General features: G+C 43.7%; 1 protein-coding gene across 1 annotated transcript in view; it reads left to right on the top strand.

Annotated features, from left to right (window-relative positions):
- The window catches only part of LOC103367072 (uncharacterized), a gene marked incomplete at its 3' end in the record, with an annotated part of 52,512 nt that overhangs the window by 20,178 nt on the left and 17,824 nt on the right, over positions 1–14,510 (top strand). The window contains exon 2 of the mRNA XM_008294987.1: positions 7,005–7,154. Coding sequence (XP_008293209.1) covers positions 7,005–7,154 — 150 coding nt within the window. The remainder of the gene's footprint in view (positions 1–7,004; positions 7,155–14,510) is intronic.

The raw sequence follows: 14,510 nt of genomic DNA, 5'->3' as shown, positions 1-14,510 counted from the left end.
CGGATTTAAGCGTGCTATATGAATAACTATGTCTCGTCTCCTGTGCTGTTCTCTGTCTGAACCCACATCACACGTCAGATCAACAACAATTTCCTATAATGTGTAGCAGAGCCTTGTATTTATCTGCAAAGCCTCCTAGAATGTTCTTCTCCTCCGAGCGCAGGTCGGCATGATAAAGCGGGTTTCGTTACGCCGTACGCGCGGCGTGTTTTATTTAACTCCTGCTCTTGTGTATCTCGCTGCCTCTGTGTTTGGATGAAGTGATTTATGCGCAGTGCCACTGCTAGCGAGGTCCCAGTTGTTATTCCACCCTGCTCTCTGTCTTGTCTGTTTCGCCACAAAGCGGAGAAAGTATCGTGAAATACAGCCAAGTCTCTTTGCCGTTCATCCCCCAACACACACACACACACACACACACACACACTCTCGGTCCAGACCTCCGGCCTGCTGGATTTGAGTTACGTGGCCGCCTTCTCCTCTTCCTAATCCCCTCAAATGAGAGTTCTGGACTGCCAAGGAACTCCCAGACCCACACACACACACACACACACACACACACACACACACACACTGAAACACAAAATCGTAGCCGGGTTTCCAAGTGGCCCTCTGAGATATTCTTTTCAGGGTTTGGTGTCCGACGAGGGCCAACCGCACACATACACACAGTTGCTCCGCTGCACATACACACCGAGGGCAGGCCACACACACACACACACACACAGATATACACAGCGGTAATACACGAGTACATGCACACACACAAATACTCACACAGGGGAGGGGAACAGTGAAGCATTGTTTGCCGCTTCCTGAGAGAGCCGGCATCAGGATCACAGGAGCTCTGTCAGCCTCTCTCCGGAGCCCAGTCATCCAATTCAGCACGGACAGCCATGAGAGACCGCATGTCTTCTGGCTGAGGAGGGAGGAAAAAAAAGCACGTATATCACTCAAAAATGTCTCTGCATGTGTGTGTGCGTTTCCTCCCGTTGCAGTTATGATGGCTTCCAAAAGCAGGCCGATAGGGACCGGCCCAGTTTAGCTCTTGGACCGAGAAAACGGTAGTTAAATAAATCAGTCGGGGTAACACTTTCTAATATCTCTGCTCCTCTAAGACAAATATATGAACAAGCTCCCGCAGGAAAACGATGAAGCACAGCACCCTTGTCGGCAACATCTGTGTTTAGATAGTTCAGACAAAAATCAGGCCTAATTTTGCGTTGACAATAGTTAGAATTAGTAAAAAATACTCAACCAACATCGAGGTTAGCCAACTAGCAAGCAACATTTAGAAATATCCAGACTCACAAACTTCAGTATTTACCTTAAAAATGACCGTTTAAATAATCAAAGACCTCGTTTATCTGAAAAAAAAGCCAAATGCAGCACAATGTTTTGAAGTCTTTAAAAGGAGTTTGGTTGTTTGGCGGACTAAGTGTGAACCACAGGTCCCTTTGTGACAAAAACAGCTCAACCAGATGCAAAGAGAGGCAAACAAATTTAAAAATCTCCTGTTTTTATAGGTTATTTAAACGCTTCCTCTGTCCTTAAATATGTAGCTTTAGCTGCCTTAATATCAACACAATAGAAACACAAGATCCAAAGCATGACAGCATTGTTTTCCCCTCTAAGTTGTGAAAGATACTGACAATCAACTTGCTTTGCTATCTTTTATTGTGACTTCTGCCAAAATGCTAACTCATTTGTTTGACCAGATGTTTCGCCTCAAGTGCCTCTTAGCACGGCAGCCTGAGGAAGCTTCTATTGCATCAGTGGATAAAAGTAACTGCAAACCAGATATTTTGAACTCAGAATGAAGTCCTTTGTCGTGACCAAACATCTGTCGGTGGAGACGTCCACCCAGGAGGATATTTGCAGTCCTCTTTTCTTTTGACATCTAAGGTATTTAACCTATTCTAACAACACAGCGGAGAGCCACATCAGATCGTGTGTGTTTCTAATGTTTTAAACATTTGCTAGCCGGCCTCTGGCTGCCGAGCGGCCCAGCGGACTCGTTGCTTCGGAGCCAAGGGAAGGACAAGTCATTGATGTCAGCGCAGCGAGAAAATACTTTGCTCAGGGGACGAGTGTGCGGCCTCCACCATTTAGGTTATTTTTTCCCAAAATCTGAAAGTATGTTTTTTATAAAAAAGGAACAAAAGCACAACTGTAGAGCAGATTATGGGCTACTAGTTATACTACAAATCCTCTCTAAACCTTTGTTTGGGAATTAAATGTAATTATTCAAATCTTTGTCAGAAGTAATTTCTACAACACACAAAGAAGAGGTTCAATAAATCCAAGAGCCGAGGCTGACTTGCTGACACTTCAGTGATTTGTTAATGTTGAATCATTCGGGTGTAACTTATTTAAGAAAGAATAGCTAAAGGAGCCAGTTTTGCAGTTTCTGTGATTTGGCAAAGAGGAGGGAAGATTTGGCAGATAAGCAGCTGTCAGCGGAGCGCGAAGACAAGGGCGACGGGTTCTCCTCTAACTGCTCATGTTTAAAACCTGAGGAGCAGTTCCAGATGCACGCTCCCAAGGCATGGGAATGATGTAGAGGCTGAGACCCCCATCTCTGGAGGCGTGCATGTCTGCACTGGCCTACAGAATAGTTCACATTTTCCTCCCCGGTTTCCAACTATTTCACTAAACCAAAAAGCCGAGGAAAATAACCGATACGATCGCTCAAATGAAGATCTGATTTCAGTTCACTGGGCCTGGTTGTGACGCCAATCAATGACGGAACAATGCGACAGTATAGTCTTGTGGGAGACAAACTGCTCCGCCAAAGCCAAGAGAGCTGCAGAGTTTGGCTTACGGGGTTCGATGAGCTCAGTAAAGCAGATGAAATATTACGGAAAAGACACAGTCGGGAGGCCAGACTTGGAGGGAAGAAGAGTCATTGTGGCTCTGTGGTGTTGCCGACTTCCAGATAGCAGACAGAGTGGAGGAGAGCCACCGGATTTAAAGTCAGAAACAGGAAACTTTGCACATTTTTACGTGAGTGTAAATAAATTCGGGGTTGAAATGTCTTTCTCTAAGCTGCCCTCAAATGGGCCTGAAAGTTCTTGAGTTGTTTGACCACAAAGACCTTTTGGATGCAGTGTTGGTTGGTCAGTCCGCGACTTGGTACCAATCCAAGTCCTTTTCTTTACATTTTCTCCAGATCTCCTGGATGAATTGGAACTAAATTTGGTGCATTTATTCATTTGCCTGTCAGGATGAATTGTGATCACTTCCGTGCAATCAGCAGGTTGAAATATATGTATTTTTTATAATAAAATACCTGCAAAACAGACATAGAATAGAATAGAATAGAATGCTTTTATTGTCACTATACACATGTACAATGAGATTAAGAGCAGCTCCTTCGGTGCAATATAGAATAAAGAACAAAATAGAAATGAAACAGAAATGAAAAAGAAACATGACAGTCAACCTCAGCTGTACTGTGTGTTAGGATTAAATAGCAACACAATAAACTAAAACCTGCCCAACGTGTAAGAACTGAGCTCCAAAGCAGTGAACGGTAGTGACTTCTTCATTTCAAAGTTTTGCTTTGAGACAATTACATGAAAACACGGCTAAAGACGAACCAAATGTTTCCACTCCCTTGCGTGACATCATGTAGGTTCGTCCCGTTTGCATGACTCGGACCAATACTGGCAAGAAAAAGAACAATTATATCACAGCCGTGAAATACAAAACAGCAAGTGCTGCATCCAACGAAAGCTGCACAGCTGAATTAGAACGTGGACATGTGGTGTCCTGACATTACGTTGCGTGATTAAACTGTCATACTTTCAGATATAACACTATCTCTCGCTTTCTAAACTTACGGAGAAGTTTCCTCACGCAGTTTAAATCCAGAGAACGAGAAAGTGCATTAACTTGGTGATAATATTTCTCGGTTTAGCCTCTGGCCTTGTTTCTGTACACTAATGGAGCAGAAAGTTTACTTCTAATCTTGTTTGTAGCTCAGCGCAGTGATGTGCATGGGTTTTATCTCCTCGCTAAAATGGACAAGACTGTTTCCCATAATAGATCAAACACTCCCTACCAGCGCTGTCAAAACCTAATGGACGCACATGCACTCGCACAAACGCACGGCCTGTTAAACTCAATCTTTTATTCTCGTACACAAAGACACTCCTCAATAACATTTAATCCTCCGACCAGATCCACCAAAGCAGGGAGTGTGTTTTGGCACGGGCGGCAGAAAGAAACGACGCGATTTGTTGTGCCGAGCGAGCTCAGATCCACTCATGCATGTGCGAGCCTCCCCATCACTTCTAGTCGCTGTCATCACACGTCTCCTCACAAAAGGCAAACAGTCTCTGCCCAGACTCCGCTGTCAGCAGTTTTTGTTGGGATGTGTCCTAATTGTAAGCAGGTGATGCAGATTGACCTACTGCGCTTCCTTTTCTCTCATCGCAACACTGAAAGACAATGAGGGGAGTACAGGGAGGAGTGAATCCGTCTCTTCAGTGTTTATTATGGCCACACTGTTCCCGTTTTCACTTTTACTCACAGTTGGTATTCAGCTCAAAACTTCAACCAACACATAAAACCAGTGATATACGACACATGGCTATAAAATACGCTATTCAAGAATATGTAAAGTGATTAAAATCAGTGTCTCCTGAAGTGGGAATGACATGAAAATACTCGTGACTGTGGAGCTGCAACAGGAAACAAAATGTTCTAAAATGTTCTCCAACCAACGAGATCCCTCTCCCGTAAAAATCAAGTTTCTGGATGACGGTCTCAAAAACAAACATCCAGATTTTATTTGTGATCTCCCTGCAGGTTTCTCTGTCGTCATTCTTTTTCAGAACCAGCGTCCAGCTCCAGCATTAGTTACTCCGATGTCACGTAGAGTCGCTTCACAGTGTTTGAGTCTTACGTGAGCTGGTGTGCTCGAGCTGCAGCGAGTTGGGAGAGGTGCAGGGAGAGCGAGGCGGGGATTTAAGAAACCAACGATGCATTCAAGCCATTTTAAGGCAGGAAGAAAACATCCATAAATTAGCGGGACTTTCCAACGTCACATATTTTATTAGAAAGCAGGCTTTTCCACTTTCATGCTTGAGCGTGCCGGGTTTACTGACAACATCACATTCAGGTTTTGGGAGCACGCAGAGTTCAAAAGGTTGGGGAAGCCTCTCTCTCGGCTTTGTGCACTTTGTAATTTTGACCATATTTGATATTATGAGCCTCCTAAAGCTGACCTCAAACTAGACACAGACCTGCATCTGGAATGTACGCCGACTGGAAGTTTGACATGTGTGCCTCATTTGACTCATTTAAATGATCCCTGAATAGACATGTGAAGCCGCTGAAGACGTGAGTCATGCTCTCAGCACCGTGTTCACATGTGGCCCCATTCTTTTCTAAATATCGCCAGTCTTTCCTGTAAGTGGCCCGTCCTTCCCGCTTGGACTGAATTCATTTACACAGCGCTATCTTCAGTGGGGACAGGGAGATCCGCTCAGGCGTCAACATGAGCCGTATCGCTGGGGAAGAAGGCAAGGCTGGGAAAGGGGAAGAGAAAAGAGAGGAGAAGGAAAACAAAGGGAAAGGGTTTCATTAGAAAATGGGGGTCAAGCGGAAAGAAATTAATAAAAATAAAGAGCGGGGTTGAAGGAGTGCAGCTCTGTAATCTCTCTCTCCTCATCAGCGCTTGTTATAGAGTCATTAGCAGGGCTTTCAGACCGTGACGCTGACAACCTCCCTGAAGGATACGCACACATGAACATAATTCCACCGTACATTTCAGTTCCCAAAGATGTCTAGTGCTGCGTAAACCGACATGAAAACATTTCTCATTCTAGCTGCCAAACAGGAGGTGTAGAAAAAACAGAAAACAAACAGTTTGCCCACAAAGGAATTGTTAATTTAATTGTCTCTTATTAGAGGTTCTGATACGGACGGGCTGCTCGCGCTCATTCAGGTCAGGAAAATCCCTTTAGCGAGATGCTTGTCGTAACATGAGGGGTTGCGTTTCAGCTGCCAGACCCAGTGGTCCATGTGTGCCAAAATGTTTTGGTTACATTTGATCTCCGGTGGTTTCGGTGCCCACTTTCATTTAATGTTCACTTTTCTGTCTTTCATTTTCACGGACGGTTACCCTTCAAGAGTGAAAGCACATTTAAGGGCATGTGCACCAAATATGAACAAGTGCTGCTGCAAAAAAAAGCACTTGTGGTTTGATTTATTTTTGTGAGAAGTTACCATTTCCATTTGCCCGTGAAACCTTGTGCCTCTTTTTATCTATTGCCTCCTGCTTATGCAAAGTTTTCTTCCTCGAGCACAAACGCATTCAACACAAAAGAGAAGAAACAAAGAAGAAGGTGAAAATGAGAAACACATGCAGGAGGAAGCCGAGTGCATAATGAGATGAGACTGAGGAAGTGCAGAAAGAGAGATGGTACACCAGAGGACGGCTTGTTCGATGAAATGATGTGCATGGACTTATTAAGTGGGCAGTGAAATATAAATGAATGTAGTGATGTTGAGATGAACGCACAGGAGAAAATGTATAACACTACTTGTTGTTCTTTGTGTGGCTTTTTTGGGCCACAGCAGGCGTTTCACAGGATCTGCAGCTTTTCAGAAGGCTCTTTTGTATTTCTAGTAGACGGAAAACTGGTGATAATTGTTCCAATATCTGATGAAAATCACATTTGTGTCCGTCTTGAGCTGACACTTTATTATGTAAGCGTTACTATTCTCACTAAGTTACACAACAGGGGAAACACAGGCTGCATTGTCTTTGAGGAGTTCTCATTTACTTTCTTGGTGTAGATCTTTTATGATTTGGACAAACATAGCTGGTTTTGATTCCAAACTGAGCGTGTAAAGCCTGAAAGCTCAACACCTGCTGGAGGAATAAACAACTCCATGACGCATCAGTTTCTTTGTTTGGTTTTTTTGTTAGAAAGCAGTAAAACTCCAGATCATTTCCGGCCCAGCTGATTTTCTGTTCCCTGTTCGTCCTTCAGGTGCGTAGCCAGGGAGTGACGGAGGAGTTAAAGTGCCTGAGTTTACTGAACGCTCTGGACAAGGACCAGGACATCCCCGACCAGCTGGCCCAGCTCTTCGGAGAGCCTTGCATCAAGCTGGCCGAAGGCATCAAAGCGTACATCTCCAAGGTAGAAAAAGAACACAAAACAGAAAAACTACGTCACCCACACATGCATTCCAAGTTTCCATGCACCTGTTTTGGAGAAAGAAACCTGATAATTGATTCATGATGAAACATTATTGTTCTGTTTGATAAATGGCTTCTAATATCCCAAAACCTCCAACACTGGTCCGAGTCCAGTCGCCCACAAAGCACGTCTAATGCTTTTCCTGTGGTGGATATTATTTTGGAATTAAAGTCTCGCACACACTTATGAAACTAGAAAACCAAAAACAAGCCTCATCTAAGACATTTCGATGGCACTATTTCACCGTTTGGATGGGCGTCGCTGAAGGTGTTTCGCATATTGAAACCGCAGTTACAAAGAAAAATCGTCGGTCCATGAAAAATGGGGCCAAAAGTAATATTTCTTTTGAATGTGCGGCGCATTTCACAGGGCAGAATTGAAATTAAACGCTCCGTTTCCAGGATTACGGCACTCCTACATCCAGGATGATCGACTCAATATGTCAGCGATGTCACCTGATAAAATCCAGATTAGGATTTTTAACCCCAGACTAGACGTTTGTATTATTACCTCTCAAAGATGTCTGCTTGGCTGGCCTTGCTGACCCCGAATTAAAAGAACAGATGGAGGCGTGAAGGAATCCGCTCCGTTACAACGAGCTGAGAAACATCTGCAGGGACTTAGGCACAAACTGAACCTCTGGGTGGAAGGAATTTGTTGTATTTGTCATCATAATGGAAACCTTCAGCTGTGAAGGAGTACCGCTAATCAAATAAATATATACCGTTTATGAGGCGAATCAAACAAACTCAGTTGCAAAGCTTGACAAGATAGCATCTAAATGGTTTCTCCTGAAGTGACAGCACCTCTCAGTTCACCAATAAAACAGCTGAGGGACAAGATTTAGGTTTCTGAATGACTGAACTCAGATTATTTCAATTAAACCATCATCAAGCTTTTGGATGAAATGATTTAATTGGAATACGTTGGTGGCTTTTCACTCGTAAAAACAGCCCATGCAGTTAATAATTACAACACAAAGACGAAGGGTTTCTCTTTCAGTGTCATGTTCTGGCTTTTTTCACTGACCCAGTCGTGTAATTTACAGTCTCAAGTGTAGCCTTAAAACGCAGACAGTGAGTAATCATAAAAAATCTCTTGGAAAAATATTGTAAAACATGATGGACGGAGTGCAGGAGAACCGTCATGAATGATTGGAAACAAGAGAGCTTCAAGTTAGACACCTCATTTGTCGTATGAATCTGTACGTTTTGCTCATTTCCTTTAAATCTGCAGAGAGGTAGCCAGTGGTGGTGCTACAGGAACATGTACATACAGTATTAATAAGACTTTTTGGATCCAAGCGGCCAACAACAGCCATGTTTTGTATTTCTATGTGCCTTTTGAAGTCTTTTGTTTGATGTTTTTAAGAAGAGTTTTTGAGGAAATCGATGGAAACACCTTTTTCGAATAACTTCTTTCGTCTCTGGACGGCATTAATAACGGGCAATACCAGCAAACTTGAAAGAATAACAGCTTTCCCAATTGAAAACAGTTTCGAAAGACTCCTCTGCATGAAGTCGGTTTATGGAAACAAGCCTAATTAGCTTTTTTATTTTTTAGGTTGTGGGATTATAAAAGTCTGCTTCAAATTTGGTTGACAATTATACACAAACACAGCTAATTCCTCGTTCACTTTGTCACTGCGGGTGTTAATAACAGCCCGTATTCATATGCTCTGACTTGTGTGTGTCGTCAGTCTGTGTTCGACAGTGTTTTTGTGCCTCTGGGTGTTTTTCAGACACATGCCAGCACAAAGGCAGATTTGCAAATACACCTGGCTGTGTGGGTGCACACGTGTTTGCTTGCCAAGTGTTTGGATCGAACCTGCTTCACCTTAATCTGTAGAGCGATGTCTGAATGTGCTTGTGCCAGACTTCAGTCAAACGCAGCGCCTATAAAACAAGGTGCCCACTTACGGGCAGCACTAAATCACACAGGGGAGGTTACGAGTCAAGTGTTACTGGAACCGATACCAAAGTTCAAACAGGCTTTACATCACTTCACTCTCCAAATAACATTTCAGCGCCGCCACCCCGTGTGTGAGGAAGATGCAGCTGCTATTTTAATACAGTGAGTAACCTTACTGCCAGATTTCATTTTCTGTTGAGCTGTGCACAACGCATTTACTCGCTTTCTTTATCGGATAAACTCCCATCCCAAGTTTCAACCAGGAAACACCTGCACAATGCATTGGGTGAAGGAACAAATGTACAGCGTCCCTAAAGCAATAGTCTGACAATGTGTGAATAACATTCGTTTGCTCCGTTGCTGAGAATCCCAGCGTCGTGCATTAAAGGTTTGGATCTTGTACGGATTTAAATTACTAGTCGATAACGTATTGAGCTCCAGAGGTGGCGGTAGATGGATTTTGTTGGTCAGTAAATAAATCTGCTACCGAGTTTCTCCTGTTTGGTCTTCAGCTTTCCCATAAAGATGTGAGTGAATAAGAGGAAAAAAAGAAAGAAAGAAAGCCTCATGTTCTGGCACCGAGCTGCAGATTACATGGACATGTCATCGTGGTCGCTTGGCCGACGTAAATCGTTGTTTTGCACTGAGGCCCACGCAGGTCGGGGGCGTGCCATGTGGAAGCTATTCAAATTAAATTGCAAATTACAGAACCGTAGGCACCACATGGCTCCTTTTCTGGATTCAAAATGTCTGAAATTCTGAGTTTTGTTTCAGTCTTGTTTACAGAAGCAGAAAAAGTGCCGTGTTTATTTACTTTGACTGTGACTGCAGTGCAGATGAAAAGCCACCAATCATCACCGAACCCCAAACTGCTCTCAGTACGTATTCATTTGGACTCACAAGTTCACAACTGTGTGGGCAGATGTCGAGGAAGTGGCGCTGCTGCAAACTCAGCAACACAAGTGCAAAAATTCACCCTGTTGAATCGTGCCAAAACTTTATTATCAAATCTTCAAGCTTTTTTTTTATTGTCAATTGATCACATGATATCCATCACACACTCTGTTTCAACAGCCTCGTAAATACCTGTGGCCACTTCATGATTTTACAATCTCTGATTTGCATGGCGACAAGAGTTTACTGACGATGATGCTTGGAGCTCAAGGGTCCAGACACGGAAGTCTCACTAAAATGCTCACACACGACTAGAAACACACACTGATAAACAAGTCAGTCACATCACTGTTACTCATGCACACATTACTGCTGACACACATGAAGGTCAGACTCGTCTAAGCGCACACGTCGAATCAGCATGAAAATCCCAATGACTCCAGGAAGCTGCTTCAAGAATTCCCCGTCGCTCTCTCACACACACACACACACACACACACACACACATCCACGCAAACACACAGTCAGCCCACCGAGCAGCTCCACCGACATCAGTCATCTCCTCGCAGACATCGCCAAGAGGACTTTTCCCACTTAGACTGAATGTCTGGACGCTCGCAGCAGTTTATCTTCAGCCTCCACACACATAAACCACTGTCTGTCTTGGTTTAACCCACTCTTTCCCCCTTTTTTTCCCCCGTTAAATCTGTCTCTCTTTGCGGCTTACATTCTCTCCAAGTCTGCTTCTTTCTACCTCTCACCTCTTCACCCCGCTGCCTCTCTCTGCTCTACTTGTACGATACAATCGGAGGGTGCCATGCCCCCGTGGTCCTCAGTGGACGGGAACAGGAATGTCTAGTTTTTCTCCAGTTTAAGTGGGTGTCACAGAAAACGCTGGCGCTGGCTGGTGAGAAACATCTAAACAAATTTACATGCCATTGCTCTCTTGCAAACATTCACACATGCAGTCACATGCAGCTCCCATTAGCTTGCTTGTCAGCGCTCCGCGGTTTATTCTCTGTCGCTTGAGAAAAAGGAAGTTGAAGAAAAAGCACTTATTGCACCGGCTCGGTGACAGGCGGCACAACACTGTGGTTGCATTGTTTGCTGTCGGAAACCTGTCCTGTGTTAATGATCCCTCAAAGCGCTGTATCCTCTCGCAGCTTTCCAAACTAGATTTAGGTTTTCAATAAAGGAATCAAAACGCCAAGGTGGTGGTCAGACTGAGCTGCCAGACCAAACAGGCGCCGTCTCTTTTCTTATAAAATGCATCAGTAAAAAGATTGGAGGGCCAGATTTTAAACCAGAGTGTTTTATATACTACAGACATACATATTGAGCCTGGTTAGCAAATACGCAGTTTGAACCACACCCGTTTTACGATGTTTAAATATCCAACATAGCAAACACTTTTCCAAAGCAGTTCTTTCTCAAACTGAAACCTCATCTGGAGTAATTTGCTCTGAAATTACAACATTAAATGGTCCAAAAAACGAGCTAACTGCCTGGATTCTCACCCTACGGTAGCGCTTCCGTATTCATCTAAACGACAGTCTTCAATGCTTAAATACTGATCTGCTGAGCTTGATTAACTCATACAGTCACTGGATTGGCTGCTGTCTCGCTTAAACTGAGGGAGTCATGCTGCCATATGACGAAGGACGATCTCATATCTTTGCATCAAATCACGTTAGCTTAGCATCAGGACTGGGAGCAGGGGAAACCTGCTAGCTTAGCAAATTCCAAAGTTTCACCATCTGTAAAACTCAATTACTGCACTTTTTGTTGTTGTTCCAGTAGTGTTATGGTCCCAGCTTTATGTTCAGTATAAGCACATGACACTGGCATCATTTATCTCATTAAACTCCCCTGATTTTTTTTCCCAGTGCCCAGAAGTTCACCTGCCTTTTTAATGATGCACACAGAAGATAGAATTAAAGGTCATAAAAGCCAGCGGTCCCGTTAACTACAAGCACCGTTCCCGATGACAAATATAGGTCAGGTCCGACCGCAGCCACTTGTTGGTGTCTGTTAACAGCTAACAGGTGTCAGGAGGGAAGGGCTCATCACGGCTCCTTACTGCAGCTCAGTCACTTCAAGCCATGTGATCCGGTGCTCTTTGGCAACATGTTGAATCACTTTATTTACTCTAATTAGGCTGGAAAAGCTAAGCTCGTCTGACTGCTGTGATCATGCAACAAAGTTGTTCGAGGTTAAAATAAGGCCATACATCCCTGTTAAACCCTTCACTGTTCATTTTGGGAATTCACTCGCACAACCTCCCAAACGCCGTCTCTTTGTCTTTTTGCTCTGCTGCAAGTTCAAGTTCAAAACACACCCGGATTCGGTTCACTGATACACTCAAAGTACGCGGTCTGGATGCAGACTTAAAAGATGTGGCAGAGAAAGCTGGTGATGAAGACAGTGGTGATGACATGAACTGATTAACTGCAGCGCCTATTGAGAGCTTCATGAAAGATGTCAGAGACCAACAGAAGGGAAAAATAATAGCAATAGTGTACGAAAGGGGGAAAAAAAGGAGGAAAGCAGAAGGAAAGAAGCTATTAACAAACCCAGCAGGGCAGGAACAAATTAAAAAAAGAAAGAAAAAAAAAAGGAGATGAAAGATATGAAGGGAAAAGAGTGGAAATGGGAAACAGACGTAAAGGACGACAAGAAGGGAGATGAAACGAAAAGAGGAAGAAAGACAGCACAACGCTAAGCTGATAATAGAATTAATTACAGACCACACTGACGGCGGCGTTGCATGTTTTAGCTTATGTACCATCCATCAACAAGGCCGTTAATTTCAGGAAATTTTGAAACGAACTCGACACTTTGTTTGTCACGGTCTGATTATTTTTCCAATGCGACACTCTTCAGATCGGAAATAGAAATTATGACAACTTCAAAAAGGGTGACATTGCTTTTATTAATTAACAAATAATAAAAAGTGACTGGCATGGAAAGATGAATCGTTTACTGACTAATAAAAGACTCTTAAGGGTGCAATATAGAAGAATTTGAACACAAAAATAGCAGCAAACTATTTGCCATGTAGTAGAGAAATGACGTCCTCGGCAGCAACTGAAATCAGTGTGTTGTAATCGGAGCTTGACCGTTTTATGATTTTTGGCAGCCGGTCCGTCCATGTAGACATGTTTGTGCATGTCAGTGCATGTGAGTCCGTCCCTTTGATTCTGCGAGCCGACTTACAAACAGACCAGGAGTGACCGCCGGCGCTGCGCTGGAAACAGATGAAGCAGAACCGAAAAGAGCGGTGACACGGACAGACAGGTGAAGCGAGCGTGACGTTACTCAAGTTGACAACAACTCGCCGCGGCCCGTCCATGTATTTTACGGCGCTGGCGCGGGCTGAAGGTTCTGTCTGGGTTGGGTTTTGTTGGCTCTCGTGTGCAAAAGCTTTCTAGCAGTAAATGAAAGTGATGGGAGGGAGGAAGTGTGGCCTGATGCAGCCCTCTGCTTTAGCCTCTGAAACTCACTGCATCTATTATAAGTCTTTAAGTCGACATGGAATCACCTCTTTGTGGTCCTCCACCTTAGCCCAGCGAGGACACTTGTTGAGGGAGACGAAAAGAGAAAATTTGCGCTAAGAGGATCTTCAGCTCAAGATAAAAAGTCATCAAGCAGATGGGCGATCTGTCGCCAAAAGATGGGAGCAAACAGATGAAGAATTGGAGCGATGAAGACCACCAATAAATAAAATCACACACAGTGAGGTTTTAATCAGCACATTCTCTGAAAACGACGGGGAGGGAGGCAAAAAAAAGTCCTCTTGGTTGAGTTAAGCGTCACCACGTGCAAGAAAAGTGTTGCCAAAATCCAGATACAAGTCTAAAAGTCAAATAAAGTAGTTTCAGAGTGTGTTAAAGTGTTCTTGGATGAGACTAAAGCCCCATAAGGGACCTTTAAATGAAGTTCACTGTGGTAGCTTTTGGCTCCAGTTTATTTTAAGGTGGCAGAAAAATGAACCTGTAGACACTTGAAACCTGCCAGAGGTGTATTGAATTTGTCACGGTGAACAATTAGCCTGCTAATTTATTTTAATCTATACGAAATTCTGTAGCTCCCCATATAAAAATAGCATGTGTGACCTGAATCCGCTGACTTCTAAAATAGACACCAGTAATGGGAAGTTTAACTGTTTCAAGGTCAATAGGATAAAACAAAACAGCCACTATGGGTCTTAAACGAGTGAAATGAAAGACAAAGTACCAGGGGAAAGGTAAGTGAGTAAAGCTGTGTTTTACTTTCATGCCGTTTTAGTTTTGACGGTCTGTCAGCAGAAGAATTCGGCTCCTCGGGCCTTTCATCTTCTGCTGGTATGTTTGTGCAGGACAGTCAGCGAGCACATGCGATCTGCTCCCTCTGACGTATCGCACTGTCCTGCATGCTGGTGTTGTCGCACCAAAGATTTACAGTGAGACAAGCAAAGTCACAAGGCAAATGGCCGGAAAAGAAGCAGGGCGG

This window comes from Stegastes partitus, unplaced genomic scaffold (genome assembly GCF_000690725.1).
Source record: "Stegastes partitus isolate 25-593 unplaced genomic scaffold, Stegastes_partitus-1.0.2 Scaffold1011, whole genome shotgun sequence".
NCBI classification, from domain to species: Eukaryota; Metazoa; Chordata; class Actinopteri; family Pomacentridae; genus Stegastes; species Stegastes partitus.
The sequence above is the reverse complement of the archived record's forward strand: the minus strand, read 5'-3'. Positions and strand labels throughout refer to the sequence as shown.